A 22785-nucleotide genomic window follows, 5' to 3' on the forward strand; every position below is an offset into this window, starting at 1 on the left:
AGCTAAATGCTAAAGAGGAATAGTTGCAGATTTTTCAACCGGCTGAAGCCGTTTTCTTATGTACCCAACATGTCACTGATACTCCAATGCATTGTTTGTGCAGGACGACATAAACAGAGCAGCTAATATTGGTAGTGGGACTGATCAGTCGTCTTGTGTGCGCGTGTGTGTGTGTGTGTGCACGCTGCAACACCTGTCTTTAGATGTAATTAAAGGCGTTCCTTTGTAAGGATTCTGTTGTACTACAGTATTGAAGAGGAAAAAAAAGAATATCTGAATCGTAAAATTAAAAACCTACCCAACGAACGAATATATGAATACTCCAGCCCTACTTATTTTGATGAAAAAAAAAAAAAAAAAATCAGTGAATAATCGTGGTATACAATCGTGATCTCAATATTTAAAAAAATAATTGTGATTATCATTTTGGCCATAATCTTTGTTAGGCAGAGGACTGGACGGCCGGCGGGTTGGACAGGGTCGCTGCTGGACATCCAGCCAATTGTAGCGATCACATGATGATGCGGTTAAACCCCTAAGTCTGCTCGCTTTCAGACCCCCAGAAGCCTTTGCAGCAGGGTCATAAACTCTGCCTTCTATCCACATCCAGCAAAGTGGCGGGGCACTGTGGGTGCAGCAGACCGTCACAAACAAAGCAGATCATGCTGATACTACAATATAATTTGGATATTGGGAATTGCAGGGTTTCTGCAGGATTTAACCCGGTTTAATCGCACTATAGGTAACGGGCGAATTGGATGCGTTTCTTTTACTCCGAGGGGCGTCTCACATACACAGCAGCCGGCTGAGTCAGTCCTGGAAGGGAGCGTGACACTGCATCCGTAAATGGACTGTTAGGCAGATTTTTCCTCCTCTTGTCTCTTCTTCTCTGATTGCTCTCAGTTGAGACGTGCACATTCAGCTTGTTTTTCTTCCACTCTTGCTTTTTTTCTGGTTATCTCATTTCAATAGATACCATTCCAGGATGTATTGTTGTCATTAGTGGGCCAGATTTCCTCAAAGAGGAGAGCTCTGCAACAGAGCGCCACTCATTTGTTCTCATTTGACTTCTCTCCATTATCCACAAAGCAGAGGTGGCACAATCCCCACGGGGGCAGCGTTGCATTTTCACCTTGATTGCTTTTGGCTTTCTTATTTAACATGTTTCTCCGGCAGCAGCAGCAGAGGCAGAGCAGACAGAGCTGGTGTCACACACTCAGTCCGAAGAGCGCTGCTGCAAGACTACATTTACTGCTGCTGTCTGCAGAGCATCCATAGCCTTCTAGAAATAAAACAAGGACATTTTTTTTAGTGCAGGAGGAGAGAGGATTGGAAAAGCAACAAGGGCCTGGTCGTAGGCTGTGAGCCAGCACTGGTATTAGGTAGTTTGGATCGGACTGGACTGCTTTTGTGCACAGAAGTCCATGTGTTTGCGTGGAGCAGCCAGGCAGAGATTTGAACTGAGCTGCAGCCGAGGATCTGACATTTTACTTTCAGTAAGGCTGATTATATCTCATCATTTTGATTGCAGTTTGGATGTAGAATGTATTATAATGCTGTGTGGTTAAATTGTTTTTTTAATGGTCTTACAATTAAAGTTGATATGAACATATGAACATTCATATTGTATAAGCAGTGTGTCATGTTTCTTGTAAATAATTGTTTCAATTGATACATCCCCTGTCTATAAAGCAATACAAAACGCAGGTTGCATGTACAGCAGGTTGTGCATTTTGCTGTAACATGAACAGTTAATTCCAACAACAGTGCAGTAGCTTTCTTTGCCGCGGGGATAATTGTGAAAGCAGCAGTAGAAAGCAGCAGCTCCATCATGACATTTTAGTTATTTGAAAATATATATTTATTTCTTTTGACAGTGTATGTGTGTCAAGGTGCCTACACGTGCAGCTGAAGTGTTCATCAATCCTCATTGTCCTCCAATTATTGATCTTTGTGCTTGTGGTATTTATTTAGTTTAAAATGCAATATCAACATATCTTCGCGGCAAATGGTTGTGGAGACTAGCTATGGAATTCATCATGAAAAGGCCACATTTTCTCTCTCTCCCTGGATCTCTCTCTCTTTCTTTGCTTAGAAAACCTCTTCACATCCTATCTTTGTCATTACAGAAGCTGTGAGAGGAGGGGAAGAGGAAAGAAAGGCAGACAGAATGAGATAGGGAGGCAAAATGAATCATGTAATCACAATTTTGGCTTCCACAATTAATGATGCTTGGTCACGATGCTTTGCATTATAAGTTTCTGCTCTGGTGCAATAAATCTGGAAACTCTTTGACCAATCACAGGCATTTGTTTTGGACATACTGTACTGTGATTAGCTGCTCCAAGTTCCCCATAAAGGCTACAGAGCAATTGGAGCACACAAGCAACCCAAAACTGTAATATAACTTTTTATATTTAGTGTTATTTCTATTTTATTTAATGCAATATGAATGTCAAGGCTGTTTTTGTTGCAATCAAGTGCATCAAAACTTTCAATGAGATGGATGAATAACGCAATACATAATCACAATACCAGTATTGAGCAAATGATTAATTATCATTTAGGCCAGTATTGTGCATCACGAGGACGCGGGGAGGTGGACTATGTTTGTGTGAAGGGGATGGTTACTCAGGGCTTTTGAGTTGAAATGCTGACGTGTTCACTCTGTACAACTAACTGATCACTAGCCTGTGTGTTGCAGATGCTCTGTGTAAATGTATGTGCATTAAGCTCCCTTTTTTATTGTAAACCCACATCAAATGTTAATGATTTGCGACCGCAGGGGCTTCCTGCTTGATCTCGGGCCTTTCATCCTAGCTGAGCCAGCGCTACACACACGTAAAGGCAGATAGAGTGAGAGAATGACAAAGTTAGACAACCTAGTCCATTTGCAGCCTGGGAACGGGGCTCTGGCTGTGGATGTTTCTGATCACATCCCGTCAGTAGGTCAGAGCAGGAACACATCTGATGAGGCACAGCACGACAACCTCACTTCTGATTACACCCACAGTGTATCGGGGAATTTCACCAATTTTTTTTTTTTTTTGTGTTGCGAAAAATAACGACATATAACGGTTTTAGCGTGGCGAGCATGTCAGGTCACTTCTAAGCTTTTAGGGTCACACTTTTTAATCTTACGGGGCCATAGTGTAATCCCATGATTTTAGTGAGCCATGGATTTGATACATTATGCTGCTTTTGATAAGGAGAGTGTACTTTAAAAAGGTGATTATAATATTGCAATTTAGAAGCAGTGGATAAGGCTGTGCTGAAAGCAAAAACGGAAACCGTGTTCACACAGCACAATAGAGATGTCTGTGTCTTTTACGATTCTACGCGAGTATGAAGGTTTACCCCTCTGCACCACAGAGATGCTTTGTACACTACTGGATGTGAACCTTCTCACTCAGGTATCAGAAATTGCAGCCATTAGACTCTCATTATCTCTATGTTAGATATAAAAGTCTTTCTACCAGTAATAGAGTGAGGCCAGTGTCACCCTCCCTGAATTAAATCTTATTGTCATCACCGTCCTTGTCACCAACTGAATGAGGCCCCGTGCTTCATGCACTGTTACAGCAGAGGCTTTCTATAGTTAGCTCAGAGTGGGACAACAGCAGTACAGAGGGCTGCTGTTATTCCCACAGCAGGAACGTACAGAACGGTGCAGCGGCATTTTTCCTGTATTCCCACACTGTACCGCGCAGACAGTGAACATGCTCTATTGTCGGCCTGTTAGGATGATTCACTGCTGGTCGATGTTCTGCACACCACGCTGCCTGTGCTGCGGCTCAGTGCCATGTCTGTGATGGCATCACACACGCATCTCCCTATATAAGGGAAAGTGATGGTGGGACTACGTCACTGTGCGATTCGTGACTTAATTATTGCAACAGCCAGGCTTCTGTGCAGCATCACAGGCAGGCATCACGATCCCACTTCACGCTTGAGCCTGACAAGCTCGGCTGAATGCACCACGCACACCAGCTGCATGTTCAGCTGTAGGTCACAGTTAACTGGCATCTTCCCCGCTTTATTTTTTCATGCTCTTCTAATTCACACACATTGTCGATGATATTCCCCCCCTTTCCCTTTTCACATTTTGTCTCTCTCTTGTCTATCTCTTTCTGTGCCACTGAGGATGGAATGCAAATCTAAGATCAGCAGAGTGTGTCATGGCAGAGCTGTGGAGAGCTCAGAGGTATCTGCAGAGAGGCTGTAACAGTAGCAGTGGCAGCCGGAGCAATGGGGGAATAATGCACAGTACCAAATTTAGTGCTGCGCCACCGCTCTGTTGTACTTACTGAAGGCTGGTTCAGGGCCGATAGCGTTAGCATCATGATGCAAATGCTGACAGAGCGGAGTGCGTGATTGCTAGCTTACTTGCTAGCTGCCATAGACATTTTCTCTGTTTGGACAAGGACAGACAGGGCTAAACGGGAGCAGGGAAACGTGATACTTGTGTCATGATGAGTTAGAGCTCGTCAACGGGGCAGTTTGTTAATGTTTGTTGTTGTTGCTATCTGCATGTTCTGTGTGCATGTGTGTGTTCAGGGTGTACGATTTCAAGACAACAGCCCAGAGGAGACATTAACCTGAAGCCCTGATGACATGCTCAGAGCCAAAGTGAAGCATTTCGTAGGCAGCCAGAGCAGCACACATAAAGCACGCGCACGCGCACACACACACACACACACACACACACACACACACACACACACACACACACACACACACACACACACACACACACACAGCTACAAACACAGAGGCATGCACAAGTGAACACACATAACACACCCCTCCATCATCATCATCAAGTCGCTATAAAAAGATGTTTCTCATGCTCATCACACAATCCCCCCCCCCCCACTCACTCCCCTCCACATTTTCTCCCATCCAAGTCACGGCGCCTGTCCCCTACTCCAGCATATAATTTCTGCTGCAGCTTCACTTTGGATTTGTGAATGAAGTGCTGCTCAGTTAGGGTCCAGGAGCAGGCCATGAATAATGCAGCATCCCTCATGTGTTTCTCCAGCTGCGTCTTAATCACCAGTGAGGCTGTGTTTGTGTGCTAAGGTGATAGGAGACATTTGTTTTGATGTGAAGCAGAAAGGAGAGGTCACTAGCTGCATCACAAAGACTTCAAATGGCCTTTTGTCTTCCTCAGTCTTTGTTGTAAATAAGGATGCGTTCATTAAAGTGCACATTAGCCATTAGTCTTGTTTTTGTTGTGCGCGGGTTTCCGCTGCCTCTTTAATGCTAAGATGTTTTTTTGTACTCCATTTGCACACAAAAAATCACTCCTCATGCAGCTGGCCTGTGGAATACTGTCCATCTTGTATCTTTGATTTGCTGTTGATGAAGTATTGAAATAGGTGGTGGCATTATTCTTTAATTGTTCAGATGTGTGTCTTAGCTCTTAGAAATTTAGAGGGCAGCACTTCTTGTGCCAGTTTTTTCTTTGGGGAAAACCCTGCTTATACCAGGAATTCACAATGGCAAATCTTTATAATTGTACTAACCAGTTATTGGGTGAATACGTATTATTTTTGTTTGAAATGCAGGCAGTTATCAAAGCTGCATTAAAAGCTTTTGACCACCAAAGGGGAGGAACTGGAAGTAGAGGTCCCAGCTGCAGTCTCCAGTTTGAGCCTATAACGCTACCTTCGCATTCAGCAGAGATTGGTAATTGACGGAAAGCTGTGTAGAGCTGCACTAAGATGTTCATTTTCACTATCAGTCGTACTAGCAGGCCTTTCACATGACAAGGAATCATTTCATTAAATTATGATATTAAACTATCGCTAATAGTTTTAAAATGAAAATGATCTGTCAATATAACATTTAAAGCAGCTTTAATAGATTAAACGCAACACTGACATATTATCACATTATAAAGTCTCTTTTTAGCTCAGGTTTGGTCTCCACCAACTCCTGAGGAAAATATCTGTCTCCTGAGCTGCTAAATGCTCCATTATATTCATTCGCTAGTTGCTAGATAGCCTGCAGTAGTTTTATCAGAATCAGCTTAAAGACACTAAAACGCTAGAGTCAGTGCAGTCACCACGTGCAATCCCTTTCATGTATACATATTAATTTGATCAGTTGTTAAAACAACAATATTGATTAGTGCAGCTTTAAAAAATATGTTATGTTTCCCGCAAAGTCACAGAGTGATTTACGGCAGGTAGAACGGCTCTACAGTAACACATTCTGACGGGTCACAGGTTTCTTTGTAACACCGGAAAAGCCTATGCAGCCAGGTAAAAGGTAGCAGGAGTTTTCTTTATATAGGCCTATTTGTATTTTTATTTTATTTTAGAAGTTATCTGTTTTATTTCTTTTCAGTCCGTGTCAGTGTTGGCCTACTATTTTCTTTTCCATTGTTGCCTTGTACTTGTGTAAAGTATCTTTGGGTTTCTTGAAATGTGCTATATTAATATAAGTTATTGTAACGTTGGTTGCTACAACAATCTCCTAATGCTTTGGCTGGTGACCCAGTGACAGTGATACAGTAACGATTCATTCAGGCTATGTTACCGAACACTTGAAAAGGGATGATGCATCTGTAACTTATTATCTTATTGTTAAGGAATGATTCTGAGCAAAACATTCATCACAACTATATGACCTCCTGGTAACGCTATCTCAGTAATACAGTGGGCAATACAGCACCGTAAAGAAAATACCTTTAAAACAGCAGGTGTGGTAAAAAAAACTACCGCTTTTGTCCAAAGGGGCGGCTAGAATCAACATAAACTGAAAGTTACAAATCGCCACTTTAAGTAAATCTTTTATGTACTAGTGATGCTGGAAAGCACATTTTGTACCGCACTATTGCTCACCTTCTGCCTCTCTCTAACAGCTTATATTTTAACTGTACAGTAGTTCATGAACTATACACAGCGCTCTTACATCCTTCTGTCTCTCCTGAAAGCTGGCACTTCACTTTAGTGAGATTATTCAGTGTTCAACATAGAAATCCAACACAGAGAACACAAAATGCATCTTTTCCACATTATACTGAGGCTAACCCGAATGGTCTGTGATACAGTAGGCAGGGAGCAAACCTCCTCTGTGGTTCAGTGAATTAGCCAATCACACGTGAGGAGTCCTTACCTTGGCTACTGAGCACAGCTGGCAGCAGTGATTTATGAAGCCCTTTGAAATTTATGGAAAGTTGTCACGTACAAAATTAAAGGAATGCTTCACAGAGCTTTTCCTCACCAAAATGTCATTATTATGTTGGAGGAAAAGTGGGAGAAATGTAGGAGAAAAGTGGCTTATGAATAATTGATTTTCAGCAAAAGAATAAATGCATTAATGCACAGTTAGCCTCCTACAGGCTTTTCACCCACTTCCTGGCTGGTTTCCTTTATGACAGTCGGACAATGATAAAATGATTGATTGCTAATTTTAGAAATATGGGGCTGCTGACTGTAACTATACTTAATGCAGTGGCCCCTTCCTGACTTCATACCCCCCTACTTATGGCGCCCTTGCGTAGACCACACCCATATGCGAACTCAGCCTTCATTTTGATCTTAACTACGCACCTGTAACGTTTTGTGACTGCATTTTGCATGGTTCTGTCCACAGACAGACAGACAGACAGACAGACAGACAGACAGACAGACAGACAGACAGACAGACCGACCAACCTCTGGCAGAGTACTCAAACCGTCTCTGTGTTCCCACTACAGTAGGTGTCTCCAGGACCACATTTTGCCACGATGACACATGCACGCACACACACACACACACACACACACACACACACACACACACACACACACACACACACACACACACACACACACACACAATCACAAGGTGAAAACAATACCAGCGATGCTGTCGCAGCTGGTAAATATTCATCTTAGCAAGTTATTTTCATGCAATTTCCAACATAACTGTGCTTGCTTCAAGATTTGACATCTCTTTAGTCTTGTAACAAATAGGACTACTCTGTCTTATCAAGACCAGGACACATGATTTAAATGTATGAAGTATGAGTCTACAGTAATTTTGTTATGATTTTAGTCTACACCCTTACTAACTGTCTGAGTGACATTACATGTTTTTTTTACCAGGAGGAAAAAGGTGGCGAGATAAATAAATGGGCACCTTCGTCTGAGGATCATGAATTCAGATAGAGCTCTCTCTTCATCCCTTCATGTCCATTGTACTGTGTACACAGATACAATCTGTTAAACTCTGAATCATTTATCAGTGCATTACTTTCAGTACACTGGCTGGTTCCTCATCTCTCTGCCTTTGTGCACACATGCACATATGCACATATGCGCACACACACACACACACACACACACACACACACGCACTCGCACTCACACTCGCACTATTAATTTAGAAATACAAACAGGGTCATATCCAGGCAAGCTGTGTTGTTAATCTTGTGTCATCCTGTAGTTTAATAATGCATTACAAATTATGATGATTTAAGCACCTATATCAACAAAGTAATCAGATGCTATCAAAATGAAAATGAAAGATTGCCAATGGCAGTAAAAGAGTGAAATATTGGATACACCATTATGTGTGTGAAGACTGTGCAACCTTCTAAATCAAATTCCATAATCAAACAGGATTTCCACTGCATGAGTGTATGTTTTTCTGAAGCAAATAGGCCAACCTGTTTTTTGCATGTATTTTGAGATTTTCATTTTATTCATTTATTTAAAGGTGCTCTAAGTGATGTGACGCGTTTTTTAAGCTACAACATTTTTTGTCACATACAGCAAACATCTCCTCACTATCCACTAGCTGACTGTCCCCTGAACACACTGTAAAAAAACATCTCCTCACTATCTGCTAGCTGCCTGTCCCCTGAACACACTGTAAAAAAACATCTCCTCACTATCTGCTAGCTGCCTGTCCCCTGAACACACTGTAAAAAACATCTCCTCACTATCTGCTAGCTGCCTGTCCCCTGAACACACTGTAAAAAAACATCGCCTCACTATCCACTAGCTGCCTGTCCCCTGAACACACTGTAAAAAACATCTCCTCACTATCTGCTAGCTGCCTGTCCCCTGAACACACTGTAAAAAAACGTCGTCTCTGTAGACAGCCCAGGCTCCACAAACGGTAGCCTACTGGCTAACACTGCTGCAGTGATGGCTCAACCAGCTCCTTCTTGTTGGTTATTGGCTGGAAGACTGTTTGTTATGTTTTGGTGGCACAGGAGCAGGCTTTCATCAGGTTTTGACAGGGACTGAGGCCCACACAGTGCAGGGCAAAGTAAAGCGAAGCTATAGAGTACTGACTGAAGGCTGAAGCGTTGCTCAGAGATGTGTTATGAAGCACTGTGAGGCTAATGTCTGACTGATACCTCACATTTCTTCCTGCACACCGGCAGACACTATATGCTCTTTGGGAATTAAATTAAGCATCAACATACACACACAAACCTCAGTTCTTTTAAACAAATGATTTTTATCAGGCTCAGAAATAAAACATGATATACAACACACACACACACACACACACACACACACACACACACACACACACACACACACACACACATATACTGCTGTATATCAAGAGAATCAGAGAACATCCAGTTCAAAGTGGACCAACCACTAAATTCCACTTTTTTGTTCGCCTGTCTTTGATCTACAGGAAACGAAGCCCATCTGCATCCAGGGATCCAAACCAAAAATACGACCAAAGGGAGGGGGGCGACCACTCGCAGTATGCCCCGACGGACGGCGGCATGCCCAGATCACCGTCTGACTATGGGGATGGGGACCCTCGGCGGGCTCCGCGGGGCCATCACATGTACCCAGACGCAGATGCGGCACGGATGGGTTACCGGGACCGGCGGGGCCCCGGTCGCTGGCACTCCCAGGAATACCCGCTGGACCAGGAGCTAGATGGACCACCCAGCGAGTATGACCTCCAGCGGCAGCGCCAGGAGGAATTCCAGACCCGCTATCGCAGCGACCCCAACCTGGCACGCTACCCTGTCAAGCCGCAGCCCTACGAGGAGCAGATGAGGATGCACGCTGAGGTGGGCCGCCTGCGGCACGAGCGCCGCCATAGTGATGTCTCCCTGGCTTACACGGAGCAGGACGACCCAGGCCCCATCCGGCTGTCCCGTCAGCATCTCACCGAGCGCCGGCCGCCAATGGCGGGACAGCGCTCCTACTCCGTTGACCGCTCCTCTCCTGGGCCCATTGGTCCTGGCCTTGGAGGCCACAGAAGCTCCAACCACAGCCCCCCGACGCCGCACCGTAGCCCCGTGCTGGGCGACAGATCTGGGGACCTGCGGAGAGGCGACATGGGTGGAGGCGGGGATCCCATGAGGAGGCAGCAACACCACTTGGACCCCAATTCAGCTCTCCGCAAGACCAAGAGGGAGAAGATGGAGAGCATGTTGAGGAATGACTCTCTCAGCTCGGACCAGTCGGAGTCGGTGCGCCCGCCACCCCCCAAGCCCCACAAAACCAAAAAGGGAGGAAAGATGCGGCAGGTGTCGCTGAGCAGCTCGGAGGAGGAGCTGGCCACCACACCGGAGTACACCAGCTGTGAGGACGTGGAGATAGAGAGTGAGTCAGTCAGTGAGAAAGGTAGGGGCCACACACACCACCAACCTCACTCAGCCTGCTCTCTCTCTCTGCTTCTTTCTCTGTTTATAGATAGCTTTATTAAGCGTTACTTTATACCATACCATTGCACATTTCTCAGATGTTTTTTCATGCAATTCTAAAGCCTTTCTGATCTAGTATTATACTGACATGATGTTGTTATTAGGAAAGACAGATTTCATTTAATTATAATTCATTTATTGTTGCTGTCTCATGTTGATATTGATTCTTGCAGCTGTTGATTCAGATATAACCTTGAGATTCCCCAGTCTGCAGTCTATATATGTGCTTCGTCTGTTTGTATGTCTATATGTGTATTTGTGTGTGTCGGGCTCTTAATTTTCGAGGAAAGAAAATCTTTGAATTTATCATTTTAAAAAAAAATTAAAAATTAAAAACAACTGGAGATCTTTTAAAAACGTAAATGACAGAAAAATCAAGCACTTTGTAGATTTGCAGTGAAATGTTTTTTTTTTTTTCTTAGAGTGACTGCTGCATAGTCATTTATAAATTCATAAATGTTTTCTCTTCAGTTTCTATTTTTTGAGTGTAACACTTCTTAAATGGACTTTATTTACCCTAAACTGCGGTACAAACAGTGAGTTATTTTGGCAGAAAACACAACAGCATCTAATGTGTGTGATAACATTGGTTTAAAACTGCTTTTTTTTAATAGGATCCTGGCATTTTTAGTAAAAATTGTAGAAAATTCGAAAACAATGAGCCTTACATACGTGCAAAGTACTATTGCGTTGTACGAATCTACTCTAACAGCTCCCGTGGCTAAGAGGAGGAGGCTCGTGCACAGCCAGATATGTTTCAGTGTGGATGGTTGTTTATGTGTGTGGCTGTGATTTGAAATGAATGTACGTCTAACTGCTCTCAAGGCCTTCTCCTTTTTGCTGTCATCTCATAGCACACTTTGCCAGGTCCTACCACTGCTGATTCACACGATCAGTCAGATCCAATGGACAGCGCTGCATAACTGACAGACAGAGGGAAGCAGGGAGAGGGCTGGGGTGTGGGTGTCTAGTGAAACAGGGTGAGCTGAGTTAACTCAGTTGCAGTGTATTTCACTGAGTAGTTCCATGTCATCACTGCTGCATATGAGTGAATGGATGTTATTAGAATCAAGGTCATAAAAGAGCAGAGGCTGATTATATGTTTTCCTGCAGTATACTGTACCTCCTCTGTTAGCCTTGACATCCATACTGTTTAGATGTCATTCATGGTACAGTGGCCCATTACAATGTGGCAATAGGGATATGGATCAGTCCAGTGGGAACGGGAGGAAAAACTGATGGTGGGGGGTAAAAGATAAAAAAAGATGTCTCTTCTCAGGGTTTATACGTAGTTTTCACTGCCTAATCTACTAGTTTTAAATTAATAACTGTCATTACCCAAAGACTGTTTTTAAAGGGGAATTATTTCTTCACGCAGTGGGTCCAGTTTACTTCAGTGTATGCTTGGTATTGGCTCTGCCTGGCCTGTCTTGCTGTCTGACTACGACAAGGAAATTGAAATGGACATCAAATCGCTCATGGCAAATGTCCTACCTGCCTGGAGACACAAGCACACTTATCCAAGTGTATAAACATGCAGTGGCAAGCACACAGTCAGACTGACTGAATTAAGTGCCACTTTGCATAGAATAAACATCAGAAGCAATTGTTGAGGCTGTTAGCTTCTTGACTGCTCCACCTGGTTGACAGTTGTCGTGATTGCAAATTGATTTTGTTGCCAAAAATCACGGAGGCCTTTACTTTAGAAATGTTGCACTAGCACTAAACACACAGGAAGGAGGAGGTACAGTTGACAAACGGAGGAATGATAGATAGAAGGTACAGTAGCACAGTTTGCTTTTGTCAGTAGCACCAGACCAAAGTGCCTGCCACATGCTCAAAATGTTTAATCTAGAGGAGAGGGGAGGAATTCAGCTGGTCTGCTCTGTTATGTAACTGTTCTCCTCACTAAAGGAAGCCGCCCTGCACTAGCGCTACATTATTGATGTGGGAGTTTCCAGGTTTCCAGGTAGCCGTGGAACACAAATAGGGAGAAAAGCAGGCTGTTTTGAGGGTCAGAGTTTCTGTTGTTTCTGTCTGCCTGTGAGAGAGAGGGGAAACAAAGGAAAGAGCAGAACTATTGACCTGAATACGCCTAGCTAACCATACTAGCTACAGAACAACCTCGGACAGCTGATTATGTGGAGCTATCTTTGGTCTTTATTTAGTTATAATTGGCAGTTTCATTAATTTATGACATAATTAAGGCTGCTGTGATATGGTATATGAGTCCAGTAAATGGTTCAGAAAATTCTACTGAACCATTTATTTTAAACCAGAGTGTAAGAAAGTCCGTTATGGCAGAGCATAGAGTTTACAAATGGAACAAATGTAGCATGCCATAGATGAATTTCAGCTCAACCAGGTTGCGCAGGTGTTTGTTTTAATGCTGCCAAAAAGACACAAACCGTGATTTACAACCGCTTTTCAGTCGAAAAAGCTGACCAAATCAAGGAATCTTCCTGCATGTACTATAACATGCAAACCAAGCACTCTTTAATTAGCAAACGTAGAGTGCGCTTTCCCAGTGAGACAAGGCAAAAAAATAAATAAAAAGAAGAAAACGGCTAGAGCAGCTAAGCAAAGAATTGTAATTGCATTTGAGGCCACAACAGGAGAGATGAGAAAGAGGGCACAAAGCACCATATGTGGCCCGTCAGCATCTGGGGGTTTGTCAGCTCGACTGGGCCAGAAGATGGGTGTGTAAAAGCAGGCTAAGCAGGGTGCATGCCATGCCCTCAAATCTCTGTCATCCCGAGAGGGGGAGCACACTGAGGAAGGAGGAGGGCTTGATGGGATGAGATGGAGGGGAGACCAAGGAGAAGGGGGAGACTGGAGGACAGAGGCTGTGCCAGCTGTAATGGGCCTGGCTCTTGCCTGCGAGCGGTCAAGACTGATTTATCACGGTGGTCCTCTCCCTGTGTTTTCCTCTTTATTGATTCCCCTGACATGCCGTCTCATAATAGTGCCGAACAGACAGAAAAGGAGAGGCTGGCTGGCTAACTACGGCAGAGAGGTGGACATTGTCTACTGACAGCCTAAGTTACATCCTCATTAATGGCTTTCGGGATCAGTTTTTGCACCTCAGTAAGTCTGTCGGGTTTGTAGTAGAGCTGGGCGATTATGGAGAAAATCAAATATCACGATATTTTTGTCAAAATACATCAATGTCGATATTGCGACGTTATTGTAGAGGTTGATATTGGTGCAATAGGCAAACAATAAAACAGCTAGAACAGTCTGGTAAGTTCAAAAATTACACCACTTTACTGTAATGCAGCCTTTAAAAAAACAGGAAAAGACAACACTTGTGTCATATCACAGTATTACGATATCAAAAATTTAAGACGATATCTAGCCTCATATATTGATGTCGATATAATATCAATATATTGCCCAGCCCTAGTTTGTAGTCTGTGCTCTCTAAGCTGGATAGAAAATATTCTTAATAATTGAACCTTTTATACCTTAATTGCTAGTATTAGTGTGTTCTGTGCTTCATGGTAGAAGTCAGGTATAGGCCTTTTTGCTTTAGAATATAAGTTCATGTTTTAAGATCTGCTGGGGTTTAACATGACACTGTCCTGTACCACCTTCCTAGCATGGTGACTCTGCTTAAACAAACACACAGTTCCACCCCTGCCTCTTTTCTGCTCTCGCCCCTTGAATTGTAGTAAAAACAGCATCAATAATTAATGATCCAATTAATAGTTTACACTGGTTTTTATTGAGCTGTCAAAGTGATGGAGAGCCTGCTGGTGGTGAACCCTGCCACTGCCTGCGCTCCGCCTTCGCCCTGAATCAGCACTTTGTGGGGCCTCGGAGCCGGGGCGAAACGGCAGGGCTGGGCGCAGACTGCTGATGCTCACAATTTATGGCCGTGATGAGTTTCCTGCTCCCTGAAAACAACCACACAGTGCCTCGCCGGGGATCAGTGCCCAATTGTGGTGTGCCACTGTTAATAAAGCTTCAGGGAAAGAAAAGGGGAAAGGCTGGATGTACCTCCACGTTGGCGCCCACTCAATATTTTTTTTGACAGACATTGAGTGGGCTGGGTGTGGAAGGGTATGATGGGAAGACGAACAGGTGGAGGTGAAACTGTGACTGAACCAACCTTGAGATAAGCTGTATGTAGCATCTAAATGTAGTCTATCTATATATAATAAATGCAAACATCTCACTGTCTCAACATATATTTAATTAATTTTACATGGTTAGGTTAGGTTAGGTTACAACGTTATATGTTCGTTCCTAAATAAATAAATACTCGCAGGCCTTAAGCTGTTTGGGCTATCATGGCCACATTAGGCGGTGTCTACCACTCTGATCTGGGCTCTGGTGTTTATGCTGCTGACAGAATAGCAGCTGGTAGGCAAAGAGGGTAATCACTGTTGTCAGCTGTTGGTTAGAGGGCCGCAGAGGGCAAAGCCTGTCTGGGGACATCCATAATGTTTTATCACAGTGCCTAACTGTGTACAGTAAGGAGTTTTAGCACTCCTCTAGACTGATGGATGGATGGCGATAGCAGAGAGAAAGAGGGAAGAAGGACAGGTTGGGTTTGTTTTGGCTCAGACTGACCTTGCAACTTAGTCACAAAAAGAAAATCATACGTCACTGGAGAGTGTTTTACTGGCTGGTATGAATATGGATATTCATATTAAAAGGATTGTTTTGAAACAATACAAAAAGCAAAGGTCAGTGATGCTGGAGGTGAATCATTTCAACATCACCCCTAACGAAGTGCAACATTTTGGCAATATAATAATGTGCAATTAAATCAAAAGCTAGGCCCCAATTTTCTATAATAGTGCTACAAAACATATGCTGAATCAAACTGATTGATTGACACAAAAGCATGGCTTTATTAAAGGATAATTTCAGTTATTGATTTAGATTTTGACGATCACAAAAACAATCGAGAAAAATGATTCTGTTGCACATTACATTTTGCAAGTAGACTTTTATTTTGTCTTTTGTTCTGAATGGGAATTCAGAATGAAGTTTCACAGTTCAAGGTGTTTTCACTGTTTTTTTAAGTTCAATAAATGCAACATCTTTCCAGAAGTCAATGAGTAATCGTCAATATTCGTGATTTGAATATTGACCAAAATAATTGGGATTATGATTTTCCCCATAGTTAAGCGGCCCTAGGACAAAGCTACAAAACTAAAACTCAAGTTTAAAAAAAAAAAAACCTAAACTATCAGCTGTGTTAGAAGACTTGGATATGTTTATTCACAGTGGCACTATCTTTAGGCAGCATTCTCCTCCCGTGCAGCTTCTTTTTTCTACATTGAAAATCCCTTCCTCTTTACCCTTGTAATATCCAGCCCCCCCCTCCCGCCCCCATCGCCCCCTCCTCTACATCCAGAAGCATATGCAGGCGATTTTTATGCCTTTCCATCAGAGTTCCCTGATTTCCCCTTGAATCTGAGATTGAGTCCTCAGCCAGATAATGCTTGAAGGAGGCCTGTCCTGCATAGATCCATTAGGCTCTACAGCTCTTTGCAGGGGAAGTGAAGTGTGGGAAAAGTGATGTATATGGCCCAGGGGGTTTCACATGCCCTTCCTTGAGGTTCACTTCAGCTAAATACATACATACATTCATGCAAGCACACAAGTATATCAACAGCAGCACATGTACAAGTGGGTCAAGACCAGTGTTGGGATTAATGTGCTACAAAGTAATGTGTTACTGTAATTCCACTACTTTTAGCGGTAACAAGCATGTAACTGAATATTTTTTTTCATCAAGTAACGCAATTACAATTACTGAAATGGATGTATGGACATTGTAAAATGATAACGAAGGAGGCAGTTTATCATTTAGTCTTCTTTACTCTGAACTCCCGATGCAAGTAACAAGTGAGCAGTGACACACACGTTTTGGGTGCTACCGTATATACGTATATACGCTTCGACAACGCAGGTAGCAAAAGACCCCAGCCCTCGGATGCTGAAGGCGCCATTCCATGCCAACAACCACAGCTAGATTTTACACGGACTGCAGTGCAGCCGATAAGCCAGGCAGAGCTGAATACATTGATTGCTAGGTACACTGTAGGCCAATCACTTTTATTTCATTGGGCCTAATGTGGTAAAAAAAACCAAAAAAAAAACACTGTTAAATGGTTGGTTTCAAGTATTAAAAGGGACTTTTGTACCACTGCTTGATTTGAAGGCCTTTTGCTCTGTTGATTACAAAAAATAGGTCTAAAAATTATGTTTATTGTGTTTGACTGTTCAGTACTGTTCATATTTACATTTAAAAAGCAGACATGAAAGTAACTTAAAAGTTACTTTCCCTAGTAACTAATTACTTTTGATATACAGTAATTGGTAAAGTAATTAAATTACTTTTAAAAGAAGTTACTAGTAACTGTAACTAATTACTAATTTTCAGTAACTTGCCCAACACTGGTCAAGACCAGGTTCTGCTGCATACAGACAGTCAGCACCAATTAGGATTGTTGTATTGTTTAAATTAGTAAAAAAATGATAACGAAGGAGGCAGTTTACCCAAAATGAGTTACAGAAGGACCCCAATGCACTTAATATGCAACCCCACTGTATAGCCTTCTACTGACGTACTGTGTACTTTTAATTCAGAGGAAAACATTGTACTACATTTACCTGACAAAGAATGTTGCAGATTTAGATTTTACTAACATAATAATACAATTGAAATGTGGAGCGATCACAGACATATTGTGGACAGAAATGCCTTTTTATTGAGTTTCCTCTTAGCAAAATGCTCTGAGTGAATTTAAGCTGGGGTTAATTGTGAAGGGTATAGACACAGAAGAGCCAGCGTTATGGCAGCGTTTTTTTTCTCAACAGTTTTTCCTTGACCTGTTGTTTAGTTTCATTTACAGTTTATTAATATCCAATATACAACGCTTTCCAAACTGCTCCAAATTCCAAACCCCAAGTTCATGGGGTACCCAGGAAACCAAGTGTGAAGTAGATTGGATGAACGGTTCAGGAGATATTTCAAAGACAGACACACACACACACACACACACACACACACATACAGAGATTTCCAGATTTATTAAAGAGATGACCATACCTCATCTTTTATATGCTTTAATAAGAGCAATTTCATCAGGACCATTTCTTAATTCACTTCATTATGGAATTGTAAAATGACTTGCCAGTGTAAGCGAATAACATTTAAATGCCCATTTGCCTGTTCATCACAGGCTGTTAAATGCAGAGATACAGAGATATGCTCCCCACTAAGGTCTCAGGACAAAGAAATGACCCGTGTCCCAGCAGTCAGACAGCAGTATCTCTCTGACAACTGCAATGACTTCTCCCTGTCTTTGGGCAGAGCCTCAACCCTCAGTCCTCTTCAGCTCCATACTCCTTTGGGAATCTTAGCACCACCTTCAGATTCAATATTTTTCACTCTTTCTAATTAGCTTGGATTTTTAAGCCTCTTAATCAAATTGAAAGCGCTCTCCATCTCTCTTCTCTGTGCATCCACTTGGCAAAACAGGTTGCGTACATTCAGCGTACATACAGCTTTCCACCAGAACAAATAAGTTGATATTTGTCTCATAAGCTATCTGTGTCTTCTCTTTTCGGCGTTTTTTTTTTTATTGTTGATGTAATGGAAGTATGACATCTGCAGCAAGAGATAGGGTTATAGCTCTAGATTCGAAACACCATCAGTTCCTCTCTAACCCTTCAGCTTGAATGAGGAGAACATTTTAAAAAAGTTAAAAGAAATGTCCCAGAAACCTCCATCCTGTAATATCATTCTAGCCACTTGCCCCGCCTGTATTTCTCAAGGCTGTGTGTCCACTGGTGCTACTACAGAGGTTGTAATCAGAGCCTCATCTTTCAAAGCTCTCCCTGGTGCACTTTAGATTGAGGTCAGTTAAGGCTGCGTGGCCCTGCAATCTGAATCCCCAGTTAAACACATTAGAGATCTGCCCTGCTCCCTCCTACAGATGCGGCTACTGTATGATAAGATAGCAGCATGCTAACTTTGTTTGAACAAAATGTGAGTTGTCTGCCAATTTGAACTTAGGGACCTATCAAAGAGCTTTTAAAGATTGTTCTCTGAAAATGAAGATGGAAGAAAGGTGTGAATAATCGTTGAAATATTAGCCTTTTTATCAGACAAATACTCTGCTCTGATTGTGTTTGCATAATACAAACCTGCACCTTTGAACCAAAGTATGGAAAAATACACAAGTGTATTACGGTTGCGTAAGAAGTGAGCATTCGGGTCCCAGGAAATGATTCAGCTTTTGTTGTAAGCCACCCAGATCTTGATGAATCCCGTCTTGTGGTCAGTGTAGGTGAACATACGGCATTTTCCAGATTTCCAGGTTGGTGGCACACCTCCGCTGTAAAACACTGCAAGATACTGTTTTCAAATGAGACTATGTTTGAGATGTTGGATAGCCAGTATTATATGGAAGTGGCATTAGTGGTAGAGTTTTCTCAAAATGAAGAAGGCCACATTTTCCATAAAACTAATTTCTTTCTATTGCTGATAGTGTTGATTCCTGCCAGGGCAGTATTTATAATATATATTAATATATATTCCTTCTTTTTTCCTTAGACAAAGAAAAAAGAAGGAACAAATATATGCTCTTGAATGTCAAAACTGAGAATTTTTGGTTGCTTGTGTGGAGGTGGTCAAATCATTAATGATCCTTTATGTATTATTACCTGAGCTGCATCTTTCTTTCTCCACAGGGATCTTAGAGTTGCACATGATGACCAACTTTTGAGTTTGAGCAGTATGTGAGAGAGTGTGTGTGTGTGTGTGTGTGTGTGTGTGTGTGTGTGTGTGTGTGTGTGTGTGTGTGTATGTGTGTTGCTGTTACTGTTTGTTGTTGTTCGTGTTGTCCTCACTGGTCCCTCTCGCTGTCCTCTCTGGTGTATGTGCGCCCCCCCCCCCCCCCCCACCTTACAGGAGATTTGGATGGCCATTGGTGGGACCATGCGTCTTGGCATAGCAGCGAGGCCTCCCCAATGTCTTTGGTGAGACATGTGGAGCCCTGCCTTGACCCCCGCCACCCCCCTCCCTCCCATCCCTTATCCCCCATCTCTCTCTCTCTCCCTCTCTCTGTCTCTCTCTCCTCCCCCCCCCCTACCCCCCCCATACCCCTTTGTCCCAGTCTTTTTGTCATTTCATGTTTCCTTCGTTTTATTTACACCTTTGCATGTTGTTTTTTCTGTTTTTCTTTCTGTTTTTTATCCCACACCTGTAGGGGACAGTCAAAGGGGAAAAAGAAAAACTATTGAACAGACATTTATGTCCGAGCCGACACACACCTTATCTGAGAGGCAAAAGAAAATGGTGCGCTTTGGGGGACACTCATTTGAAGAGGACTTGGCATGGTGTGAACCGCAGGTTAAAGACTCGGGAGTTGATACGTGCAGTAGCACTACCCTAAACGAGGAGCATAGCCATAGTGAGAAGGTACTGAGACAATCTAGCCTGCATTTTGTTATTATTATTTATGACCTACCCATCCAGTCTTTGTTTGCTCTCTGTCACTCAGTGTAAATAGGTGAGATGTTTGTTCTTTGGATTTTATTTGACGTTGTATAAATTGATTTCTCTTGCGATTTCGTTCCTTTTTTGTTTTTTCGGTTCCTTTTGGCTCCACCTTTGCTCGGTGTTGCCGGGAAAAAAAAAAACTCTTTTGGGGGCACCCTCTTTGCTTGCTACTTGTACTTGCTGTTTTGCTCCCCAAACAGAACACATCTTACAGTAGTTGTAAAAAGAAGAGCATTGACACACAACCTCTCTGTTTGTCATGGCACACAGGAATGTGCGTCTCTCCTAGTTGCATGCTCGTTCTCCTCCGTATGTTGTGTTCTTGCTCTGCAGCGGTCCTGTTTAGTGCAGTAGGAACACCTTTACTTTACTCAGGCCCGCCCCTCTCACTCTGCTGCCCTAACATCACAGCACCCAGTCCAGACAGAACCCGCCCCCCTGCCCAACTTTCCTCTCACTTCTATAGCTAAACCTAAATGAGCGTAAGCACACAAAACAGGGAAGACTGGATTTGCTTTGCACAAAAATGAAAACATATGTTTTTCTTTTTTTCCTTTCACTGCGCGTCTGTGATTTCACCCTCTCTGTGTCTCATGGCTTTACTCCGTGCGCTCTATTTTTCATCCTTTTTAAACTTTAAACTGGCACCTCATGGTCTACTTCATTTGTTCCTGTATCATAAATGACCTTTTCCCTCCCTCCCTTTTTTTTTTTTTTTTTCGCTCTCCGCTTTCCCCTCACTACTCCACTTGATGGCGGTTGTGTGTTTGTGTGTAGTGAAGCACCGGAGTGACACTCCGGTCTTCCTGCTCCAGTTTGAAGAGCTGGTTTGAGGAGGAGTGTTGTGGCTGCTTGCTTTACTCTGCATGGGGGCGCTGCATGAAGCTCACTCCACCCTCACACTGGCGGGTTCACACAAGCTCTTGGAATAACACCTATCACTATCATGTTAGATGTTATTTTTCATCAATAGCTTTGTCCACAGTTAGGCTTAGGGATGTAATATTTCATCTTTTAGAATTGAAATCACTGAGCATGTTGCTATCCAAAAAAATGAAACGGTATTGATGAGGCAACAGAGTTTGTGTGAACTTTCTTCCCTGAGTGAATAAATACTTCCTCCCGCTCCCCCCACCCCCCCGCCCACACACACACACACACACACACACACACACACACACGCACACACACACGCACACACACACACACACACACACACACACACACACATACACACACACACACACACACACACGCACTCTTTTCACTACTTTGGACAGTTGTCTGCTTTGGTCTTAAGTGATCAAATTGAAGTGGATGAGTTGTTAAACGACAGGTGTGTTGTTACTCTGACATTGTAGCACCCGGTGACGTGGCAGCCGTCCAAAGATGGGGATCGCCTAATAGGGCGTATTTTACTCAACAAGCGCATGAAAGATGGAAGTGTGCCTCGAGACTCAGGAGCTCTGCTTGGTCTGAAGGTGAGCTTCTGATGCTTCTTTCTGTGTGTGTCTGAAGGTACGATGCAAACACACACACACACGCACACACACACACACACACACACACACACACACACACACACACACACACACACACACACACAGTTTGTTTCACTATCTTTGTGGGGACTCGTCATTGACATAATGCATTCCCTAGCCCCTTACCCTAACCTTAACCATCACAACTAAATGCCTAACCTTAACCCTCACCCTCACCCTAACCATAACCTCATTCTAACCCTAATCCTACAACCAAGTCTTAACCCTCAAACAGCCCTTTAAAGTTGTGGGGTCCAGCATTTTGGCCCCACAAAGCTGTCCGGACCCCACAAGTATACTGTATTCCCGGTTTTTGGACCCCACGAATATAGTTAAACAAGAAGACACACACACACACACACACACACACACACACACTTCAAACTGTGACGCTGCACCATCAAGCTTTCTATTGTAGCATCATCATTACAATTCCCAAATAAGGGATAACATCACACTCTTGAAGTTTGACAGCTACAGGTAACTGCCAGTGTTGGTTGTGCATTTATGTTAACATACAGTATTCTAACTTTTTTCCAGCTGTGAATTCTACTATTTTGTGGCCTCTTCTTTTGCGTGTGGCTCGCTGATTCTCTCCTTGGCTTCCAATTATTGATTACATCATACTGCTACTCAGTATTAATATTCATTAAAGACTTGATGATGTTCCTGATGAATATTAATGAGCAGCATTTGTTATTGAGCTGTATAATTTTCGGAACCCACTCACGTTGAACCACGTTAATGAACTGCATTCAGCAGCTCAGAAGAAAACACGTCCTGGCGGTGTTGTCACTGCCCAAATTCGACAATTGAATTGTTATTTGCTTTGCACAGTTATTGCAATGTTTACGTCCCCTAGGTTCTCTGGGTGCGTTCCGATCGCCTAGTTGCTCCCTGCGAAGTGGACAGCACAGGGTATTCAGCCATGTTGAGTAAGATTCCAAAGTGTAGTTATGAAAGTAAATCTATCTCATCGGATTTTGAAATTAAAGAAGCCAGTGAAACAATAATTGTGAATTGAAATATGA

General features: G+C 42.9%; 1 protein-coding gene across 1 annotated transcript in view; it reads left to right on the plus strand.

Moving 5' to 3' along the window:
• The window catches only part of rims2a (regulating synaptic membrane exocytosis 2a), a 174526-nt gene that overhangs the window by 75298 nt on the left and 76443 nt on the right, over positions 1-22785 (plus strand). Inside the window, exons 7-9 of the mRNA XM_078253724.1 lie at positions 9655-10604; positions 19921-20132; positions 21575-21694. Of these exons, the coding sequence (XP_078109850.1) occupies positions 9655-10604; positions 19921-20132; positions 21575-21694 (1282 nt within the window). The remainder of the gene's footprint in view (positions 1-9654; positions 10605-19920; positions 20133-21574; positions 21695-22785) is intronic.

The sequence above is a fragment of the Sander vitreus genome, chromosome 6 (assembly GCF_031162955.1).
Source record: "Sander vitreus isolate 19-12246 chromosome 6, sanVit1, whole genome shotgun sequence".
NCBI classification, from domain to species: domain Eukaryota; kingdom Metazoa; phylum Chordata; class Actinopteri; order Perciformes; family Percidae; genus Sander; species Sander vitreus.